The sequence below is a fragment of the Myotis myotis genome, unplaced genomic scaffold (genome assembly GCF_014108235.1).
Source record: "Myotis myotis isolate mMyoMyo1 unplaced genomic scaffold, mMyoMyo1.p scaffold_m19_p_2, whole genome shotgun sequence".
Taxonomy (NCBI): domain Eukaryota; kingdom Metazoa; phylum Chordata; class Mammalia; order Chiroptera; family Vespertilionidae; genus Myotis; species Myotis myotis.
The window spans coordinates 4,693,364-4,713,396 of NW_023416324.1; the positions used below are offsets into that span (position 1 = coordinate 4,693,364).

General features: G+C 64.1%; 1 protein-coding gene across 15 annotated transcripts in view; it reads right to left on the bottom strand.

The window, feature by feature from the left end:
• The window catches only part of CASZ1 (castor zinc finger 1), a 149,143-nt gene that overhangs the window by 14,586 nt on the left and 114,524 nt on the right, over nucleotides 1–20,033 (bottom strand). For 14 of the 15 annotated variants that reach the window (XM_036347379.1, XM_036347378.1, XM_036347390.1 and 11 more), the window contains 8 exons: nucleotides 12,733–13,212; nucleotides 8,756–9,590; nucleotides 7,510–7,578; nucleotides 6,014–6,104; nucleotides 4,835–4,999; nucleotides 3,685–3,857; nucleotides 2,604–3,457; nucleotides 166–301 (listed from right to left, as the gene is read on the bottom strand). In XM_036347379.1, coding sequence (XP_036203272.1) covers nucleotides 166–301; nucleotides 2,604–3,457; nucleotides 3,685–3,857; nucleotides 4,835–4,999; nucleotides 6,014–6,104; nucleotides 7,510–7,578; nucleotides 8,756–9,590; nucleotides 12,733–13,212 — 2,803 coding nt within the window. The remainder of the gene's footprint in view (nucleotides 1–165; nucleotides 302–2,603; nucleotides 3,458–3,684; nucleotides 3,858–4,834; nucleotides 5,000–6,013; nucleotides 6,105–7,509; nucleotides 7,579–8,755; nucleotides 9,591–12,732; nucleotides 13,213–20,033) is intronic. The other variant, XM_036347380.1, reaches the window with a different exon arrangement.

The window sequence follows — 20,033 nt, forward strand, 5'->3', positions numbered from 1 at the left end:
GCCCCTCCCAGCCCGGCCCGGCCCTGGGGCTCCGGCCAGCGGCTGCACCTGCCAGGAGGGAGCGGACCCCCCGCCAGGAGGGCTGGGCCCCTGTGCCCGGTGGGGTCTGGCTCCCCCGAGCCTCCCGCAGGGGAGCAGAGCAGGGAGGCCCCGGCCTCGCCTCACCTGGGGTCCTTCACAGTCAGGTCTACACTGCGGTCCTGGGAGGCCTCGTGGGAACCTGGGGCACCAGCGTTCTCACCAGGCTCCTGCGTCACCGGGGCCGGGGGGAACCTGGCGGGGGAGGCCTGCTGCCCATTTCCTACAGCGGAGGGGAGGGAAGACGGTGTTAGAGGGGCTGAGGGCCGCCTGTGGGCGCCCGCCGGAACCCCCCGGAGGGCGGGCAGCGTGCCGGGGGGGCTGGGGCCCCCGGGAGCCCTGGCTGCCGGTCAGCGGTTCTCCCCGCTGACGTGATCGCCGGCGACGCGTACCCCCGTGTGGCAATTCTTCAAGTGATAATTATTGCAAAATTATGTCAAAGTTGTCCAGGCTCAGGGCCTCCTGGATGAGCAGGGCGGGGGGCTGGGGAGGGGCCGGGACGGGCGTGGGGGCCCTTCATTTTCTCCACCGACTGTCACAGCCAATTTGTGGGGCTGCCGCTTAGGCTTTTATTAAAGACTCCGTTAACGCTGAGGGGAAGTGGCAGGTCTAGACTGGGAGCGGCGCCCCCTCCGCGGGTCCCCTTCCCACTGTTGCCGGGGCGACGGCCCTGCCTTGCACTGAGCATGCCTAGGAGGGGCCTCTGCCGGGTCAGGGCGATGGGAGCTGACAGCCAATCGGGGCGGTTCAAACTATGTGACCTCGCCCGTCAAGCTGTCCGGGACGGAGATGAGGCTGGGCGGCCCCGGCCGGTGGGAGCCGTGGGGTGTGGACGTGGCCGGGCGGGCAGAGGATTCGGGAGGCCACGCCGAGAAGGGGCACGAGAAGCCGCTGACAGGCACATGTCCGCGGAGCCTTTCTCCATCGTCCCCCAGTGACTGAAATATTAATCTGCCCCCGGGCGCTGCAGCTGACAGAGAGCTGCTTCAGACAGCAAGTGGCATTTTATTAAAAAGTAAGGAAAGGGAGCCCTCTCCTCTTGGCCTGACCTTTCTTTTGGGGAAAGGAGATTTTTCTATTGAAACGGAAGCACTTGACAGTCTGGCCGCTGAGCCCAGTGTGGCCTTGCAGGAGGGGGGCCCACCCCGGCTCGCAGAGGGGCGTGGCCCCAGGCAGTCCCGCCATGTCCCTCCCGGGAATGTCAGGTGAGTCACTCCAAGCTGCCGGCTGACAGGAGCGCCCGTTGGGGACGAGACAGTTTTCAGAACTCAGGGTGTCCACATTCCGGCAGCTCTCCAGTCACTTGCCCAAGGTCCCCAGGGAAAGAGCGCCCGCCCCCTGTCAAGCACTGGCGGCCCTCGGGGGGCCTGGGTGGGGGTCGGTTCTGGGCCACAGGGCCCTCAGTCATGGCCGATCGCAAGACAGCCTCGCGGGGAAGTGGGTGCGCGGGCTCAGGAGCCGGACTGCTGGGGTCCGAGGCTCAGCTTCGCCGCCTCCTAGCTGTGCCCGGGCACAGACCAGCCCACACCTCCGTCAACCCCACAAGTGGGGCTTCTGCCTCTCTTCTTCCCTGCCACGTGCCTGGCACCGCTCGGCGCCCAGGCCTCAGCAAGCACCAGGGGTTGTCGAATGAATGAATGAATGAATGAATGAGTGAATGAGTGAATGAAGTGAGCCACGCCCCAGACCTGAGCCAACTCTTCTCAGGGATTTGACTAATGCTAATCGCCCGGAAGTGGGAAAAGGAGAGGCGTGAGGGACACAGAAAAACCAAAAAATTCCAGAGGAGAAAAGCAGAAACAATTATAAAAGAACAGGAAACGTGAGCAAGGGGAGGCCCCCCCACTTGGTGGGCCAGCGGGGGAGCTGGGGGGGGACAGATGTGACCGGCTCCCCGGCCCCCATGAGGGAACCAATGGTGAGGCTGAAATGAAAGGAATGCCCAGTCCCTGGGCTGCACCGGCCACTCCAAGCCCAGCCCTCAGCAGCTGCCTGTGCGGGGCTGCGTGCGGACAGCGCGGGTCAGGGCGTTCCCTGGTGGAGAAAGTTCTAGTGGGCGGGCCGGACTGAGCAGAGCTGGGAAGGGCACCCTTAGCCTCGGGGGCCCTCCGGGCATGAGTCTCTCCACGTGTTCCTTAAGTGCAGCCACCCGCCACGGGGCTGGACTCCTGTCCCCGCCACGCCACCTGGAGGGAACTGGGACTCGGGGACTGCGGCTGGACTTGCGGCTGGCAGGAGAAGACCAGGGCAGGGGGCAGCCAGGCACCCCCACTTCACAGATGAGGAGTCAGAAGCAAGAGCTGCCTAGGGTGGGCCGTTCAGAATGAGGGGCCCCAAGTAGGAAAGAAACAGGATGGAGGCAGAGACGAGGCAAAGAGGGGGGCTCGAAGGGCAGGGGACTTGGGTGTAGGGAGCAGGAAGATGCCTCTGCCAGACACCCCCCCACTCTGCTCTGCCACCCGAGGCCAGGGAGTTCCTGGGGCCTGCAAGGTGCTTGCTTCCTGGGCAGGGCCCAGCCTGCTCACCTGGATCAAAGGTGGCAGAGGGCTTGAGGGCGGCCGCGGCCAGCCTGGCCATCATGGGCGAGATGAGGCCCTTGCTCGCAGAGATCCTCTCCATGATGGAGGCGGGGGGCACCGAGACAGAGGCGGCGGTGGCGGTGGCGGGGGCTGAGTCACCAGCTCCCGAGGCGCCCAGAGTGGCTGTGTCAGGTGTTGCCGCGGCTGCTGCCCCGGACGACATGGCACCCATGAGGCCGGGGGTGCCCACAGGCAGGGAGGCGCTGCCCCTGCCCGGGAGGATGGGGAAGTAGGAGGCAGCAGTGGGCAGGCCCGAGTTGGAGAGGGCCAGGGCCAGGGGGATGGAGCCAGGCAGGCCCTGGGACAGCAGCCCAGAGATCTTGCTGTTGGGAGGCTTGGTGGCCCCGGGCACGGCCTCGGCGGTGGCGGTGGCGGTGGCGGTGGCCAGGGAGGCGGAGGACTGCTGGCTGGTGGGGGAGGCGCTCAGGCTGGAGTTCTTGCTGCTCAGGGCAGAGAAGTCCACCAGGTCGTCGTTGCTGGACTCCTCCTGCTCGGTGTCCTTGGCGCCCAGCAGCGAGGGCGGCAGCCCCAGCACGCCCGACGAGCGGATGTGCCGGCGCTCGTGCTTGCGCTTGTGCGAGGTCATCTGGCTGGTGGAGGTGAAGGTGAAGCCGCAGCCGGCGCGGATGCAGTGGAAGTGGTTGGTGGCCTTGCTGTACACGCAGCCCTCGTACTTGCACTCCTCGTACTTGTAGAACTTCTTGAAGCCGTCCTTGGCGTAGGCGTCGTCCTTGATGTGGTAGCTCTTGTGCTTCTCGATGTCACACTTGTTCTTGAAGGTGAATGTGCAGCCGGGGCGCCTGGATGGGACATCGGGAGCCTGTCACGGGGCCACGTGGGGCCGGGAGGAGGCCCCGCCCTGCTCCCACCAGGCGGGACGTCGAGGCGGGGCCTCTGAGCCGCCCTCTCTGCTGTTCCTGCTCCTGTGAGGACGCAGGGCCCCGAGCTGCCCCTGGGGCCTGGTTTCCAGCCCTCCGTCCCTCCCCGAGGCCGGCGAGCCCCCCTGGCCAGCCTCCCGGGTGGGTACCTGCAGTGGAAGTGTGTGGTCTTCTGCCCGTAGAACTGGCAGTCGGCCGTGCCGCAGTCCTCGGTGGCCCGGAAGCGCTGGAAGCCGTCGTTGATGAGCTGCGTGTTCTTCTTGTGGAAGTTCTCGTGCGTCATCACGTCCGACGTGCTCGTGTACACCTTGTTACAGCCAACCTGCAGGGGTCGGGTGGCTGTCAGGGGAACCCGGGCCAGGCGCCCCGGGCAAGGCCAGAGCGGCTGTTCTGATGGGTGCAGCCGGAGCCTGGGGGCCTGGGCCGCTGGCCTCCCTGCTCAGGGCACTTCTGCGCCTGTACACACCCAGCTGGGGGCCCGAGGGTAACTCAGGGAGCACACAGAGAACCCCTCACGACCCGGCAGGCCTCAGGGCCTGGCCCTGCCTGTGCTGAGGGCCGTGTTGCCCTCTGGGACCCAGGACAGCCCGGGCAGAGGCCTGGGAGCCCCTTCCCGCAGGGGGTGGGTTTGGAGTTCCAGTCTGTGGCTCCACCTCTAAAGCCCCTAGGGGTAGGCAGGCTGGACCGGGGGCCTGGCGGTCACCTTTAGCCCAGGGACGCGCTCAGCGGCAGGTTCCTGGCACAGGGCCCTCCCCTCCCACCCCAGCTGGGCCAAGGCAGGCAACGTTGCCATATCGAGTAAAAACCAGTGGAATCTGAACACCAGCGAAGGCTGGGCCGTGCCAGTGTCTGCACCATCTCAGAGCCCAGAGAGCGAGCCCCCCTCTCCCCCGGGCCCAGGTTGTCTCACGGAGGCCATAACAACCCCCTGACAAATACCGGGGGAGGCACGGCGGCTGCTATTTGCAACCCAAAGTCGCTCCCCTGGACCTGACACCTTGAAAAAGCCCAGACTCTGCGTGGCATTAAAACAAAGAATTAAACAAAAACCTCCTCAGGAATCATTTGCAATGCCGCTCTTGGTGTTAAAGCCTGAAAAATGTCGGTCTGTATAAACAGCTCGCTGAATTTCGCCCACACCAAGTATGGCCATGGGGAAGGCCCCCCCTGGCCCACCAGCCGCTGCCTGAGCCTGAGCCCCCAGGACTCGCCACTTGCCCCCCGTCTCCCTGTCCTGGGACCTGGGACCTGGGATGGGAGGAAGGGAGGCTCCCTGTCGGGGGTGGGGGCGGAGGGCACCTGCATGCAGTGGTAGTGGGTGCTCTTCCCGTTGAGGTGGCAGCCGTGGTAGTAGACGCTGCAGTCGTCCAGCGGGCTGAAGCGCATGAAGCCGTGCTGCAGGGAGTTGTCGCGCTTCTTGTGCATGTTGTAGTGCCGGATCACGTCCTGCTTGCTCGTGAACCTCTGCCGGGAGAAGGCGGGTTGGCGGGAGCCTGGCCTGCCGCCAGAGGCCAAGGGCGCCAGGCCAGCGGCTGGCCCCAGGCCCCTCAGGCGTCCCTGTGAATAACCCTGCGTGGGGTCCAGGCAGCCCAGACTGCCCCAAGGCTGGCACACGGAGCCCTGGAGGGAACAATTCCAAGGTTCCAGAACCACAGACTCTGCCCTGACCTCCCCTCAGGCTCCCGACAGCCATGCCCAGGAGCAGAGAGGATGAACTGGACCAAGCCTCCAAGGCAGGGGCTCGGAGGGACACATTTTGCCCAGAGCCACCGAGGGGCTATGCCGGGCTGGGCTCCCTGGCGAGGCAAAGGGAGCAGCCCCTAGGCCAGTGACGGCGAACCTTTTGAGCTCGGCGTGTCAGCATTTTGAAAAACCCTAACTTAACTCTGGTGCCGTGTCACATATAGAAATTTTTTTTTATATTTGCAACCATAGTAGAACAAAGACTTATATTTTTGATATTTATGTTATATATTTAAATGCCATTTAACAAAGAAAAATCAACCAAAAAAAAATGAGTTCGCGTGTCAGAGGTGACACCATCACTGCCCTAGGCAGACTGCCCTTACCCCCATCACTTTCACCAGCTCTGCACTCACCAACGGGTGACTTTGAATAGAAGTGACCATGGACCTGAGCCTCAATGTTATCATCTGTAAAATGGGGCAGTAATGCCAACCTGATAATTCCCTGGGAAGATCAATTAGGTAAGGTGCTTGGGCTCTAGCACAGTCCTTGGTGCAAGGCAGACGCCGTATATGGGCATTTGAATTATTAGCACCAGGTTGCAGATGGCTCCAGATCCTACCAGATGCCTGTGGGCAGGGGTCTGGGTGCATGGACAGGCCAGTGGTTTTCTGGCCTCTCTGCCTCCCTGAGTTAAGTCCAGGCAGCCCGGGCAGAACTGAGCTCCCATCCCACTTCGGAGAGCTCCCGTGGCGGTCGGCACAGGAGCAGGCAGTGCCCGAGGGGCCTTACCTGGTAGTTGCACTCAGGGTCCAGGCAGTGGTAGTGCTCGCGGTACTGGTAGGCGCAGTGGATGTGGCCGCAGTGCTGGCTGCCCGAGAACCTGCAGGGGAGGGGTCGGCTCAGACCTCTCCGGGGCCAGGCCGGGGGACTGGGCCTAAGCAGCCAGGAGGAGTCTGTGCCTGTGCCGCAGAGAAGTGCCGGGCCCTGTGTGGGGATGTGGAGGGCAGAGGTGGTCCGCAGGGGTGGAGGGGTGGAAGCCTGAGGAGGCCAGGACAAGCAATTGAGCCCATCAGGAAGCCTAGAGCCATCTGCCCTGGGAGTCCCTCTGCCCTGGGAGTGAGTGCCAGGGAAGGCACCAGGCCTGGCACCAAAGTGGAGAGGAAGGAGCTGGGGCAGCCAGAAGTCAGAGCAGAGACGGAGCAGAGATGGGATGGGATGGGATGGGATGGGGAAGGCAGGAGCCCCCGACTGCCTCTTGTGCAGGTGCTGCCGACCGCCCAGCACTGGGCCAGGTGCCGGGACCCCGCTGAGCCGGGCCAGGGCTCGATTGCCGAGAGATGCTAGACGGTTCTTTCCTGGGCTTTCCTGACACTTGAAACGGCAGAGCTATGAATTTTTAACGCACAGCATCTGTTTGGTTTCCCGAGGCGGGGAGCTCTCTCTGAAGCCAGGAGCCCCAGCTGCCTGGCCACTGCCCGCCTCCCTGGAACCCCAGGCCGTCTCCAGGCCACGATGCTGCCGGGCGTGGCTCTCCCAGCCCCGGGGACGGCCGCCCTGGGGAGAATGTGCCATGACAAATGGGGAGGAGGTGGCAGGCTCAGCCCGCCTGCCCGGCCGGCCGGGAGAGTGAGAGGAGGCCCCCTTGTCAGGGGGAGAACCACTTGCAAATAAATATTTCAGCTGAAGCTGCCAAAAGGGCCATCTGCTGAGGCGCTAATAATAATGATAATAATAATAATAATAATAAAGAGAGCAGAGCAAAGCTGGAAAGACAGAGAGGGACGGGAAGAACCTGGAAGATCAGCAGAAAGGCAGCTGCCGGGCACGACCCTGCCATGTGCTGCCCCGTCAGGCGCTGGCAGCCAGGGCCCTGATTTGGGGAATCTGTTGAGGGGAAGATTACCAGCCAGTCCTGCTGCCTCAAGGATGTAACGGGGCAGGTCTGGAGTCGGGGTGAGGGCCAAGGCCTGGCCCGGGGAGCGAATTCTGGCCAGTTCCAGGGGCCCACACCCACCCAGGGCCCCGTGTGAGCTGTGGAGGGGCTCTACACTCACCTGTGGCCAGGCCCTGCCCTTGGGCCCCTTCAGGTACCCCGGCCAGCCTGGGGTACAAGCTGTGGCCCGGGTCCCACCCCGGGGGCAGGGCCTCTGAGATGGGGCAGGAGTGTATGGGGATGGGGAGGCACCTTGGCACTCATGGTCGTATGGACATATGGTCCCAGTCCCCAGGCATTCCTGGTGCCCCCCCACCTGCTCTCCGGGGCAGTCTCCTCCCCAGGGTCCTACCTGGCAATATATTTCTGGTAAATGTTTACATCTTCGGTGACAGCTGGCTTATCTGTGGGTAATCCGTTCCTGGTGAGAGACACAGGGCACAGCCGATTAGCGGACAGGGGGTGGCCTCATGCCCCAGGAGCATCCGGGAGGCAGCTCCCTGCCCTGGGGCCTGGCCCTTTGCTCCCTTGCTCAGTGGTCGAGGCCCTCAGGGTGGGACTGAGCGAGTCCCATGGCAAACGTCTGGCTTAGATTCAATGAGCTCAGACCCAGCCAGGAGTCCGGAGTGGCAGGGCTGGGGGGCTCCGCCTCGGGCACGGGCCTGGCCTCGTCTAACCGGCAGGAGCCTCAGAAGTTAGGCCTGAATCCCCTCACACCCCGGGAGTCAGGAAGCTGCTGGCTGAGGAGGGGTGCCAGGTACCCCAGGGATGTCCCCAGAGGAAGGGGCAAGACCGGCACCAGAGGGCAGGCAGCTCCCCAGATCCGCTCCCAGGTATGGCCCCATCTCGGGGGAGAGGGTCTCATTCAGCCCCACCATCCGTGACCAGTCATCTTACCATTGGCTGGGGCAACGGTTTCAACCTTTTTCATCTCAGGGCACACACTGACACAATAAACTAGGTATCGCTTTGATTCATTTCACACCACGACTACTGTGTTGGCCGTTGTCATTTTTTTATTTGACAAACTCAGGGAAAAGAGGTCAGTGCTATTGCATGTTTTTAAAAATTCTTGGGGCGCAGCAGCTAAAAACCACTGGCCCGGGGGTTAGGGCTGAGTGTGTCCCCTCCCTCCCAGCCCCCTGCCTTCTCTTGCTGCCTTCCCTGTGGCCCAGGCTCTAGACCCAGGAGCCATGGCCACCAGCTTGGACTCCAGAACCGCCACCCCCTCACCCCCCCGACTTCCCTCAGGCTGCATTTGGGCCTGGGGGTGGCAGGAGGGAAAGCCAGTTACAGGCAAACAGGGTGGCAGGAGCCTGTGGTATGTGTGTCAGCAGGAAGCACATGCACAGAAGTGCCCAGTGTGAGGTCTGTGTGTACAGCAAGACGTGTAGTGTGTGGGCCTCTGAACTGGGCATGAGCGCTCAGGCGGGCAGAGGGACACGCGTGAATGTGTGTGTGAGCACACACGTGTGAGCAGCACATGCGTGAGAATCCTAGAGTGTATGAGTGCAGAGCAGATGTGTGTGTCCACAGACATGCGCTTCAAAGTCAGGGCCGTGGCCCGGGGGCAGGCAGCGGGGAGGGGCGTGCCTTACTTGACGGTGGAGACGGTCCCCGTGGTGATGGAGTCTGTTTTGGAGAAGGTCGACTTCAGGTACTCGGGAGTGTTGAAGGGCAGGGTGGCAGATGGCTCGGGGCCCGGCCCAGCGGCGCTGGGAGCACTGGGCACGCTGGCGAGGGGAGCAGGAGCCAGGCTGGGAGCGGGGGGCACCTTGGCAGGGCCCGGCTTCTGGATGGCCCGGACGTCGTACTTGGAGGGGCGCCCCACCTTGCCCGTCTTGAAGGCGATGGCGCCGCCCATGTCGGGGCTGCCCTCCCCGGGTTTGAAGAGGTGCAGGTACTTGACGTTCTCCAGGTCGTACTTGGACGGCTTCTTGTAGGTGCTCCCGTTCTGGGGCCGCAGGTTCTCGCCCGTCTTCAGTTTCTGGATGAAGAAGTCGTACTTGGAGGCCCGGGCCACCAGGCCCTGCATGGGGACGGTGCTGTGCGAGGGCAGCGGCAGGATGGTGGCCTTGGTCTCCAGGTGCGCCGTGTGGCTGGGCAGCCGCAGGCCGGGCAGGGGGCCCAGGGCGTCCTTGCCGGCGCGCTCCTCGGCCTTGGTGCCGTGGGCCGGCCAGGAGAGCTGCTCGCCCGCCTTGAGCTTCCGGATGTACTCCTCGTACTTGGAGAAACGCGCCCGCTTGCTGAGGGCGTCCTCCCCGGCGGGCAGCGCGGAGGAGGTGGCCACCTCGGGGGCGGAGCCTGCGTGCAGCTTCTCGAAGCTGATCTTCCTGGCCAGCTCGTCCCTCGTGTTCTGGTCGTCGTAGCCGAACATGCCCAGGAACTCGGTCATGGTGGAGGCCGCGTAGTCCCGCAGCGAGGAGGCCTCTCCTACGGCAGAGAGCACGGCGGTCACCTCTGGGAGGGAGCCGGGGAGCAGGGGACGGGAGCCCCCCCAAGGGCAGGAGCCCCCACCCGCAGAGGGAGGGGGCTGGTGTGGGGAGGGGCGGAGCGGGACATGATCTATGGACATTTGGCTCACTTGTTAGGTTTTACGACTCTTAAATTAATTTGTTTAAAAAAAAAGTAATTAATACTGGGGTAAAATAAAACGAGTTCATCAATGCCAGGAAAATCAATTTCCTAAATGTTCTGGCCGATGGCTTTTCAGTACATTAAACAAAGTTTCATAAATGTCTCCGCTCTCGCCTTGGCCTAATATGAAGACGAAGCCATTTTACTGGAAGTAAGGCAGAGCCCAGCCTGCCTCAGGGGTGGGGGGACAGGGCCGGCCAGGTGGGACATGGGCCAGAGGCTGAGGGAGCCTCCGTGGCTGGGGTTGGGGTGCGCCTGGCTGAGCCTGCCCGAGGACCCTCCCCGAGCCCCACAAATGGACACACAGGACCTTACGCTGGGAGGGCCTGGCCTGGTGGCCCCGCCCAGAGCCCCTGATTCCTAATGATCCCAGACACAGCGCTGAGGGCAGAGAGCCTTGGTGCGCTCGCTTGACTTGTGAGTCCTCTGGGCACGCGCTCGTGCACAAGGAGGCCACCCGCGGAGTCGGGGCCAGAGAGGCAGCAGGCCCAGGTGTGGCCCATCTCTGCCCCACCCGAGTCCACGCCAGGGACACAGAGAACCCGGGCAACCCCCCACAGGGAACCATGTGCACACACGCTTGCCATCGGGCTCACACCCCGGCCCCCTTCCCGACGTACAGACACACGTACACAAACCACCCAAACGCACACCCAGCTCCCCGAGACTCGTCTCAGGATGCGGAGGTCAGATGATCCGACCCTCCCTGGGGCTCTTCCCTGGAGACCCCGCCCTTCCACATACGACCTTCCACCCCTATCAGACAGGTGACCCCTCGGCTCGCACAAGACACTCCTTCCTGCGCTGAACGCTGGCTGAACCTACTATGTGCTCTGCCCGGAACCAGGGGTGGGTGCACACGGGAGGGTGAGACCCCCGCAGGCCCCAGGGGACGTTCGTGTTCTCCCCTCTTGTGTCAGAGCCCGCACACCCAGGCACACTCAGCGTGTAGGGCCCCAGGCTGCGGGGCCTAGAAGCAGAGTCAGGGGAAGATGTGGCCAAAGACAGGGTGGGAGGCGCAGGACTCTGGCCGCGTAGCAGATGGGGGTCTCCTCCCGATCCTCACGCCAACCTGTGGGGCTGGAGTTCTCAGACCACACCTGGAGGTGGTCTCGTAGGGCAAGACTGGGCTTGGGAGCAAGAGAAAACCCAGCCAGATGTGCAGGGAGAGGCTCTGAGCTCCGAGGGCGGGGGGTAGAGGGGAGCAGTCCTGGGAGGACTGGGGACCCCCCCAGGTGAGGAGGAGACAGTTGTGGGCAGCACCTGAGGCGGGCAGAGTGGCTCAAGAGCGGACAGACAGCTGTCCCCCTGGGGGTGGGGGTGGGGCAGTGGCCTGTGGGCTGCTACTGTCCTGACCTTAAGCTCCGCGGGGCCGGGGCCCAGCCTGGGAGGAGTGGGCTCTTGCTGTCAGATTCAGTGGCTCAGGGACCAGGGAAAGGGCCTAAAAATAGCTGGAGGCAGCTGAGCCCTCACTATATATGGCAGAGAGACAGAAGGCTGTGAAGGGCAGGCGGCTAAGAGCAGGGAGGGGGCCAGGCCGGGGCCCCACAGGCCTGGGCCCAGAGAGGGCGGCCGGGGCCCAGCCCGTCGTGGGTTGCTCAGCCCTGGGCTCTCTCGTGGCCACACCGGAGTCCCACTGGGCCTCCAACCAGTGGGGTGAAGCCTGGGCCATGAGACTACTGGTGTTTCCCGCCCCGCCTCCTGTCACCGGCTCTCCACTCCCGGGAGCACAGGAGGCAGGAGGCAGAGGTCCAGGCGAGCTGGGCAGGACAGAGCCGGGTGTGGGAGGGGCTGGGGCGCTGCAGGGACAGAGCCCTGTCCCTCCCCTCCCTCGCCTCCCCTCCCCTCGGCCCCGCGCAATCACCTTGCGTCTGGGAAAGGCAAGGGCTTTTCCTATCAGAGGAAACTGAAGGTCACACTTTTCCTCATTGATCTTGCAATGTTTGTTAATTACTCTGTCACTGATGTGGCGAAGGATAATTAAACAGCTCTGTTTATATCTTATATGCATAATTATGTGGCTGCGCAGGGCTCCCCGCGCTGGGAGGGGATGTGCCCCTCACTGCAGGGGGAAGGGGGCAGGGGCGCGGGCAGGGGAGGCTCGGCACCAGGCACAGGCCTGGGAAGGAGGCTGGGGAGCTGAGCGAGACCCCAAATCCTGGGGTTCCAGTCCTAGGGGTGACCCCCTCCCTCCCCAGAGCAGAAGGAGTTCAGGGCTGCTCCAAGGACAAGGAGGCATCAGCCACAGCCAGGCCTCTGCCACCTCGTGGAAGAGGTTGGCCAGAGGACACGTTCGGGGCAGGCAGGTGTCATGGGACATCCGGGCTGGGCCACCCTGAGGCCCTGTGCCCTGTCTGAGGATGGCTGGGGTCCCCGGGAGGGAGAAGGTGGGGGCGGGGGAGACAGTGGGAAACTCGTCAGGGAGCAGGGAAGGGACAGCGGGCGAACAGGCCTGTCCGACAGCCGCGCAGAGAAACCTCCCGGGGAAAGAGCCTCCGGGGACAGCCCGCGGGCGCGTGTGCTCCCGTGGCCGTGTCCTCCACCCGGCTCTTCTCTGCACACGCATGTAATTGTCTACCCACACACTGTCCGTCCATCCGCCTGCCTGTCCACCCATCTATCCCTCCACTCATGGCTTCCTGAAGACCCACTGTGTGTTCGGCAGCCGCCACGCCCAGGCCCGCTCACACACTAGGGAAGCTGCCTTCTCAGGCCCGCCCCCTCTCACCCCTGGTTTCCCTCGGATCCCTGCCCAACTGGCCTCCCATTCCAGACCGTAGCTCTGCCCCAGCCCCTCTCCGCAGGAGTCCTCCCTGGGGAACTCGGCGCCAATATCTGGAACAAGAGTGAGAGGAGCGGGCATGTTCCATGGACACACCCCTCCTTCCCGCTGCGCCTCCTCACCAGGTGATGCCCGTCCAGGGCTCCAGACACCCACCTGAGGGCTGCTTGGCACTGGGGCCACCGCTGTCCTTGGAGGCTGCCCTGTCCGCGTCCTTCTGGGCCGCGCCATCCTTGGGCTCCTCGCCGTGGTCCTCCTCGTCGCTGCAGCCCCGGGGCTGCACCATGTACACGCCCTCGGGTGGCAGCTCCAGGCCCTCGCGGGCGGGCCGCCCCGGCAGGGGAGCGGGCGCCGGCTCCTCGCTGTACTCCCCGTTGACCCACTTTTCGATCACTGCCCGCCTCTTGTCTTCTTCGCTGCGGGGGGCCCGGGCCCCCCCTGGCTCAGGGCCACCGCGCTCTTTGTCCTGGGGCCTCAGTGGGCTGCCCTCCGTGTGGGCGCCGGCCTCTGCCCCCTTCTCCACCACCACCTGGCGGCTCAGCTTGGCGCAGATGGCGTTGAGTTTCAGGCCGCCTTTGCGCTTGGCCGCCATCGCGGGCTTGCCTGTGGGCGGGTCGGTGCACCGGGTGCCTTCAGCTGCAGAGGGTGGAGAGAGAGGTCAGAGGTCAGGCACAGCCACCCACCTCAACAGCCGGGGCTGGGGCTCTGCCCCCAAACCCCGCAAGCCAAAGGTCCCCCACTCTGTCCTGAGACTGCCCGGCGCGCGTCTGAACCCCTCCTAGGCTGAGCTGTGCAGGGCTCAGCTCGCCCATCGCTCTGTCCCGGGGCCTGGCTCTAAGCCGGGCACGTGCTAGCCGGTCCGAGGATTTTGGAAATGGACGAAGGAAGGAACAACTCCCCCCACACAAGGGCAGTCTTCTCCCAGCACTGGTTCCTGGAAGCACTTCCTACCCTTGTCTGGCCCGAGACACCTCCTCTGAGAGGCCGGCCGGTCCGGCCCCCGTTGGTATAAAGGACGCAGGCTGAGGGCTGGGCGCGGGGCAGAGCCAGCAAGACGAGCAGCCTGACTCCACTTGTGAGCGTCTACCCCACGGCCCACTGGTGAGGAGGCCGCTAAGAGCCAGGGGCAGCCGGGCAACCCCGTGCCTGACTGTCCCAGCAGCCCTGGCTGGCACCTGTCCCCACGGGGGCATCTCATCCCAGGCTCTCCTCTGCCTGGCCCGCCTGGTCCCTGGGCCCCGCCTGAGCCCAGCCTCTGCCCACGGGGGAGCCCGAGGACCTCTTCTCCAGCCTCTCCTGCCAGGGTCCTCTCGGCCCCTCCCTTGTCTCCTCCGGCCCTTTCCTCCCACCTCCTCCCCCAGCCCTCAGCCCTCAGCCCAGGGCAGAGCTCCTCACAGCCCCTCTGAGGCCACTTGTCCCTGCCGAGGCCCCGGCTCTGCCCTCTGCCTGGACCCGCTCCTGCAGCCCTGGGAGGCCTGGCTGGTCCCAAGAAGCCCACTTCCCAGCTGAGAAGGCGCAGCAGCAGTGCCTAATCCCCAAACCCGACTGCCCGACGCCAACACCCCAAAGTCTAACGGAGCTGCCTGCCTGCTAGCCACCTCCCACAGCTGCTGAGCAGGCTGCCCAGGGTCCTGGTGGCACATGGCAACCCAGATCCCCATGCAACCTGGGAGCGGCCTCAAAGACCAACAAGGGTGCATCTGTCTGCCTGTCCGTCCGTCTGTCCATCCACCCATCAGCAGAGCTGCTCCTACTGTGTGTCCCTGTGGCAGAGCAGGGGCAGGGCGGTGGCCACGACGGACACATGGTGCACAGGCAGCCCCAGCGAAGCGTCTCGATGTCAGGACTCCCTCACACGTCCCCCAACAGGAGGGGGCATGTTCACGTCTCCACACAGGTCAGAGGCTAAGCGAGGGGAGGGGTCCATGCTTAGAAGAGGCTTTGCCAGCCACACTCTTAACACCCCCACCTGGGGCCCCCCCAAGAGGCGGTCAGACAGGGATGCCCACACCTGTGCCTGCCCACAGGTAGACCTGGCTTGTACACATGGATGACTGTCCCCCACGATTCAGGCGATGCCCCGTGACCCCAGATCCTGGCCCTGAAGCCAGCTGCCTGTGTATGGCCTCACTTGGCCCAGAGGGGCCCGGGGATCCGATCCCAGCCCAGCCCAGCCCAGCCCAGCCCAGCATCAAGGACAGGTCGGCTTGGCTCACTCCAGTCCTCCCAGTCCTGTGGCCCTGGCTCTGCTGGGCCCCACCCTGGCCCAAGCCGGATGCCCACTCTCCCCATGTTTGTCCATGTCTCCAAGTCTGTGCTGCCCACACCCAAGTCTCCAAGCACCAACATGGGGCTCCTTCTCCAAGCTCAGTGATGGGGCCCCTAATTGCACATCTCACCCAACCTCCGGGCCGGCCGCCAGGCTCCGTGACACCAAGTTTCCTCCAGCCGCCTATGGCGAACAGAATGGCCTCACCTGGTCCCCGCTGTCCCCTGCCCTGGTGGGGACGGGGAGGGTGGGCGTGGGGAAGCCTGCTCTATTTTTACTGGGAGGTAAGCAGCCAAGTGTGTATGGCAGACGGCAAATGAATCTATAAATATTTATCCCGAGGAAGAGGGAAGCAGAGGCTCCCAGGGCTGCCCTTGCTGTTGGTGACACCCCCTCCTTGGGCCCCCACCCATCCTGGAGCCTCCCGGCACTTGGGCCCACCCAGCCCTGCCCACCCCTCTCCCAATCTCCACTGTGCGCCTGGCTGGGTTCCTCCTGGGCCCCCACCAGCTGCGATGCAGCTGTGTGCCCAGGGCCCACCCCCCGCCTGCAGGCCCCTTTGCTCCACCTCCACCCCCTCCACCTGCCCTCCAGCTGCTGCTCTGCCCCAGCCCACCTGCCTTCCAGATGTTGCCCTCCCTCTGACTCTACTGTGGGTCCCAGGGGCGGAGGTGAAGAAGGCACGTGGGCCAGGGGTGCAGGGTGAGTGGCAACGCGTGCGAGGCTGGGGCGGCAGATGGGGGTGTCAGAGCTGGGGTCCAAGTTGCCTGCACGCCCACCCTCCCTCGCCCATCAGGGTCCTGGGACCCTGTAGACGACCCCCCTCGTGGTCTGACCCCAGGCTCCTGTCCATGTAAACATTCCCTGACTTTCTTCCCTAAAATATAAACGCCATGGCCAGGCCTCAATGGGAGGAAGCCATCCGTCCCCGGCCCTGTCACTGCCCCTTTCATCTCCTTCCCACCACCAGCCTGCCCGCTGCTCTATTTACACTGGACACTTCCTCTGGGAACAATACTGCCCAGGAGGCAGGCTCGGGCCAGAGGGTGGAAGGCGGGGGACTCCCGTGCTGCTCACCCAGGGACGGGCGCCCCCGACGAGGTAAGGGGCGGGCAGCTGTGTGGGCCTGGCCAGGCCTGGGAAAAGCAGGGGGCCCTCCCGCCTCAGCCGCTGGCCCGTGGCCCTGAGATGGCAGCCGGGCGAGCCCTGGGAGGGGGCACAGCACCGTGGTTACGGCCTGGCCTCTGGGGCCAGACAGCCGTGAGCTCACAGCCTGGCTCGGCCCCTTGCTAGCTCCGGGCCCTGGGCACGCGGTCTGCCCGTGAAAGGACTGCAGGACTGTAAGGAGAGAGGGTGCCTGTTGGTGCCAAGCACAGGGCCTGCCTGGCAAGCAAGGGCCTGGGGAAAGGCAGGCGAGTCCTAAGAGGGGAATGACAGGCCAGTGTGGTGCCACACCTGGGCAGGAGATCCTGAGGCCAGGACACCTCACCTGGCCGGAGAGGTGGGGGAGGAAAGAGCCGCTAGAGAGCAGGGCTGGGCAGGCGCCCGCTCAGTGACGAATGGCCGCTCCCCGGCTCCCGGGGTCTGAACCCTCCCTCCCGGGCTCCCAGCTCCACCAGCCCCCGGCAGGCAGCTCTGTGTCTGACCGAGTGGCTCCTGCTCAGGTGGGAAAGCAGGGCCAGACGGCGCTGGCCGTGCCCTGCCCCGCTAGCTCCCGATGCCTCGGGTGAGCCCGCGTGGCAGGGGCTGGCGCGGTCCCCTCTGCAAGGGAGGAAACTGATCCCGGAGCCGCAAGGATACGGAGTCCACGAAGGCCGGGCTCAGCCAGGCGCCGGGGCCGCCAGGAGGTCCCCGAGAAGCCACTGGGTGGGCTCCCAGTCGTCCTGGGCCTCCGTGTCCTCCCCTCCTCACCCCACGCCCGGTTCCCAGAGCACAGAGCCCCCTAAAGCGTTAACTGCGATGGGTAAAACGGTGCAGCAGATTGCCACAATAAATAATTTACTGATATTTATAAATATTCAAATCAGCCAGCTTCAGAAATCCAGTGAAGGGAGGGCCCCGGGAGAAGGGCCCATGTTGGCAGGAATCGCATCACTCCCTGCACAGGCTGGGAGGCCAGGCTCCTGCCAGTTCTGGGGTGAGGGGCTCCGGCACCTGGGCCCCTCATCCTTCTCTCTGGGGACCAGGGTGTTGGGGTGGCTGAAACGCCTCCACCTCCTCGCCTGGTCAGGGCCAGGCCTTCCCCGACCCTGGGCTCCAGGGGACCAGGGCTCAGGGCTCAGATCTGCTGGTCCTGACAGTGGGGGGCCGTCCCCAGGGGCTGGGCAGGCCTCCCGCCCGTGAGTAATGCGTTTTGAGCCTGGGCGGCCTGTCAGCGACCAGGCTCTGGGTGCTTTATGGGCTCTGCCTGGTGGCTCTGCACTCCCTGGTAGGAAATAAAGTTCTCCCTGCGCGTCCCTTCTAAACATTTCACTCAGTGGAAACGGTGTTTAAGAAAAATGAGGACATATTTCTTCCTAAGGATGCAGTGTCCCCTTTGGGCGGCCTAATGCCCGCTGTATATCAGGAGGTGGTGAGGCAGGGGCCAGGCACCGTCCCCGGGGTGGGGGTGGTCCAGTGCCCGCCTGTCTGCGTCCGGGCAGCACGGGGACCCTGGGCACCGTGGGGTCACCTGGTGGTGGCCCTGGCCCACCCTGCCTGGAGCGATGCAGTGGCTGGCACCCGCTGAGCACCTCCCTGGCACAGGGGACGGTGCTGAGCGCTTCCCCCAAGGTCCCCACATGGCCACTATCCTGTCCATTCCAGATGAAGGGGCAGAGCCAGCGAGGCTGGTAACTGTCCATGGCCACCCAGCATTCGTGCTGGAGCCAGATTCCGACTACTGAACTCCGACGTCCAAGGTCACGGTCTGAGATCTCCCCCCACCCACCTCCCACAGCCTCCCATCCAGGTGGAGCAATGCAGGGGCCTCCGCCCTGGGACCCCCATGAACCGGGACTTGGCGGCCACAGCCTGTGCCTGTGGGTCTGTGCCTGTGTGTATTCACGCACTGCCCTCGCAGGCCACCTTCCACAGGCCAGTCCTGGGGGCACGATGCCAGCAAGGCCGACTGCCCTGTGCCTGCATCCTGGGCTGTTTAGTTAATTCATCTACTTGTGTATTGGCTTTTGTGCATCCTCACCCCAGGACATGGTCCCATTGATTTTTAGAGAGAGTGGAAGGGACGGGGAGAGACGCAGAGAGAGACATCGATGGGAGAGAGACACATCGGTTGGTTGCCTCCTGCATGCGCCCCAACCAGGACCGGGGATCGAGCCTGCCACTGAGGTACATGCCCTTGACCGGAATCGAACCCGGGACCCTTCAGTCTGCGGGCCGGGCCGACACTATCCACTGAGCAAACCTGGCTAGAGTGGACTGTTTAATTGAGATGAGAGGTGACATTCAAATCATTACAAGCAAAATCACTGTGGTGAGAAGTTGAGGTGCCCAGGAGCTAGGAGTGTGGGAAGCGAGGAAGGGTCCTAGAGACACTGGCTCTGTTCCCTGCTCCTCCACGGGCTCCCTGGGTGGCTCCACCCCCCTTTCCCCTCCCCCAGCACATAGCCCATCTCCCATCCCAACAGTCCCCCCCCTCCCCCAGTTGTGGCCCCTTCCTCGTCCCCCAGGGGCGGGCCACCTTCCCTCTTGGGCCCTATCCCACCCCCAGCTGGGAGCGGAAGGGCCGCCCAGCTTCCGCGGGTTGAGGAGGGCTCCTGGTTCCCCCAGGGCTCTCGGCCAGGTCCCCTGGTACCCAACAGCTCCAAGCTGGGGGCGCCTGCTGGGCCCTGCTTGCCCCTTTTTGTTTATTTATTTATTATGATTTTTTAGTCCAGTTAAAAGGTTTACTATCCAGACGCGTCTAAGTGGCCTCACTTAGCGTAAGTAACTCTATAAATCAGGGGAACTGTTAGCATCCGCCGCACAGGCTGGCTATCAATCTCCCCCAGGTCACAGCCAAACAGGAAGGGGAGAAAAAAAGAGTTACCACCCAGGGGAGATTTAAAACACACCCACGGCGCACACCCCGGCCCCGTGCGTGCACACACTCAGGCGTCTGTGTTTGTGCAACCAGATTACAGTCACACGTGCACACGCGGAGCGGCCTGGAGACCGGCACCAAAGCAGCCCAGGCACGGCTCCTGCAGCCCGAAGGGGAGACAGAGCCTGCGGGGTGCACGGGGGGGAGGGGGGGCGGCTCTCAGTGCCCAGCTGCCCTGCCTGGACAGGTGGCTCTGAGGGGCTCTGCTTGGTCCCATCCCTCTCCATGGCCCCTGCCTCTGCCCAGCCCAAAGGGATCAAGCTTTCCCCTTCTCTGTGCCCGAGGGAAGCACCCGCTGGGAGGTGAAGCTAAGGAAAGGGGCAGGGAGCTGTCGGCTGCAGCCACCACAACAGGCCGACTTAGTCCCAAGTCCTTGCCCACCTGCCCAAGGCGGGCACCCCCAAGGCTGGGCACGGGACTCCACAAGGGCAGCACTGCCCAAAGGAGTGACCAGCAGCCGTGCAGAGACAGGAGAGGCGAGCACCAGGGAGGGCGAGTGCCGGAGCCACCCCCGCAGTGGCCTCAGGACACCCCCCCTTTTCCTTTCAGGTGTGACTGGACGTGCAGAGCACGGAGAGACAGGCTCCCCCTCAGCCCCAGAGGGCCCCATTAGGGACTGGAGTGGGGAGGCCACTCCGGGTGCCCCTCAGCCTCTCCCAGTTTCCCTGCTGGGTCCCCACGGCCAGGCCAGGCAGCCGGAGGGTGGAAGCCCCTGGGCTGCCTCCTCTCCCACCTCGCCCCAGGCCTCCCTGGCCCACCCGCCGCCTGCCCGCTGCATCTCCCCGTGAACTCTATTTCTCTTTCCTCTCTGAAAACAACTGAGCTGTAAATACTGTTTAACCTTCTCTCCCCCTCCCCCCCCACCCCCTCCCCTCCGCACTATAAAAACACAAATATGCCATAACTCAGCCGGCCAGGCCGCCCAGCCTCCAACATGCCCCGCGCCCGGGCCTCTCAGGAAGGTCATTACAAACGACTTTCCGATTCACTGCTCCTGAAATAATTTTGTGTATTAAAACCTGAATCTGCACTTTCTGGGGCCGAAAGCCTCGCTTAATTATGGCGGGTGTCCTTGGGACGGACAGTGATCCTTCACTCGCCAGCCGC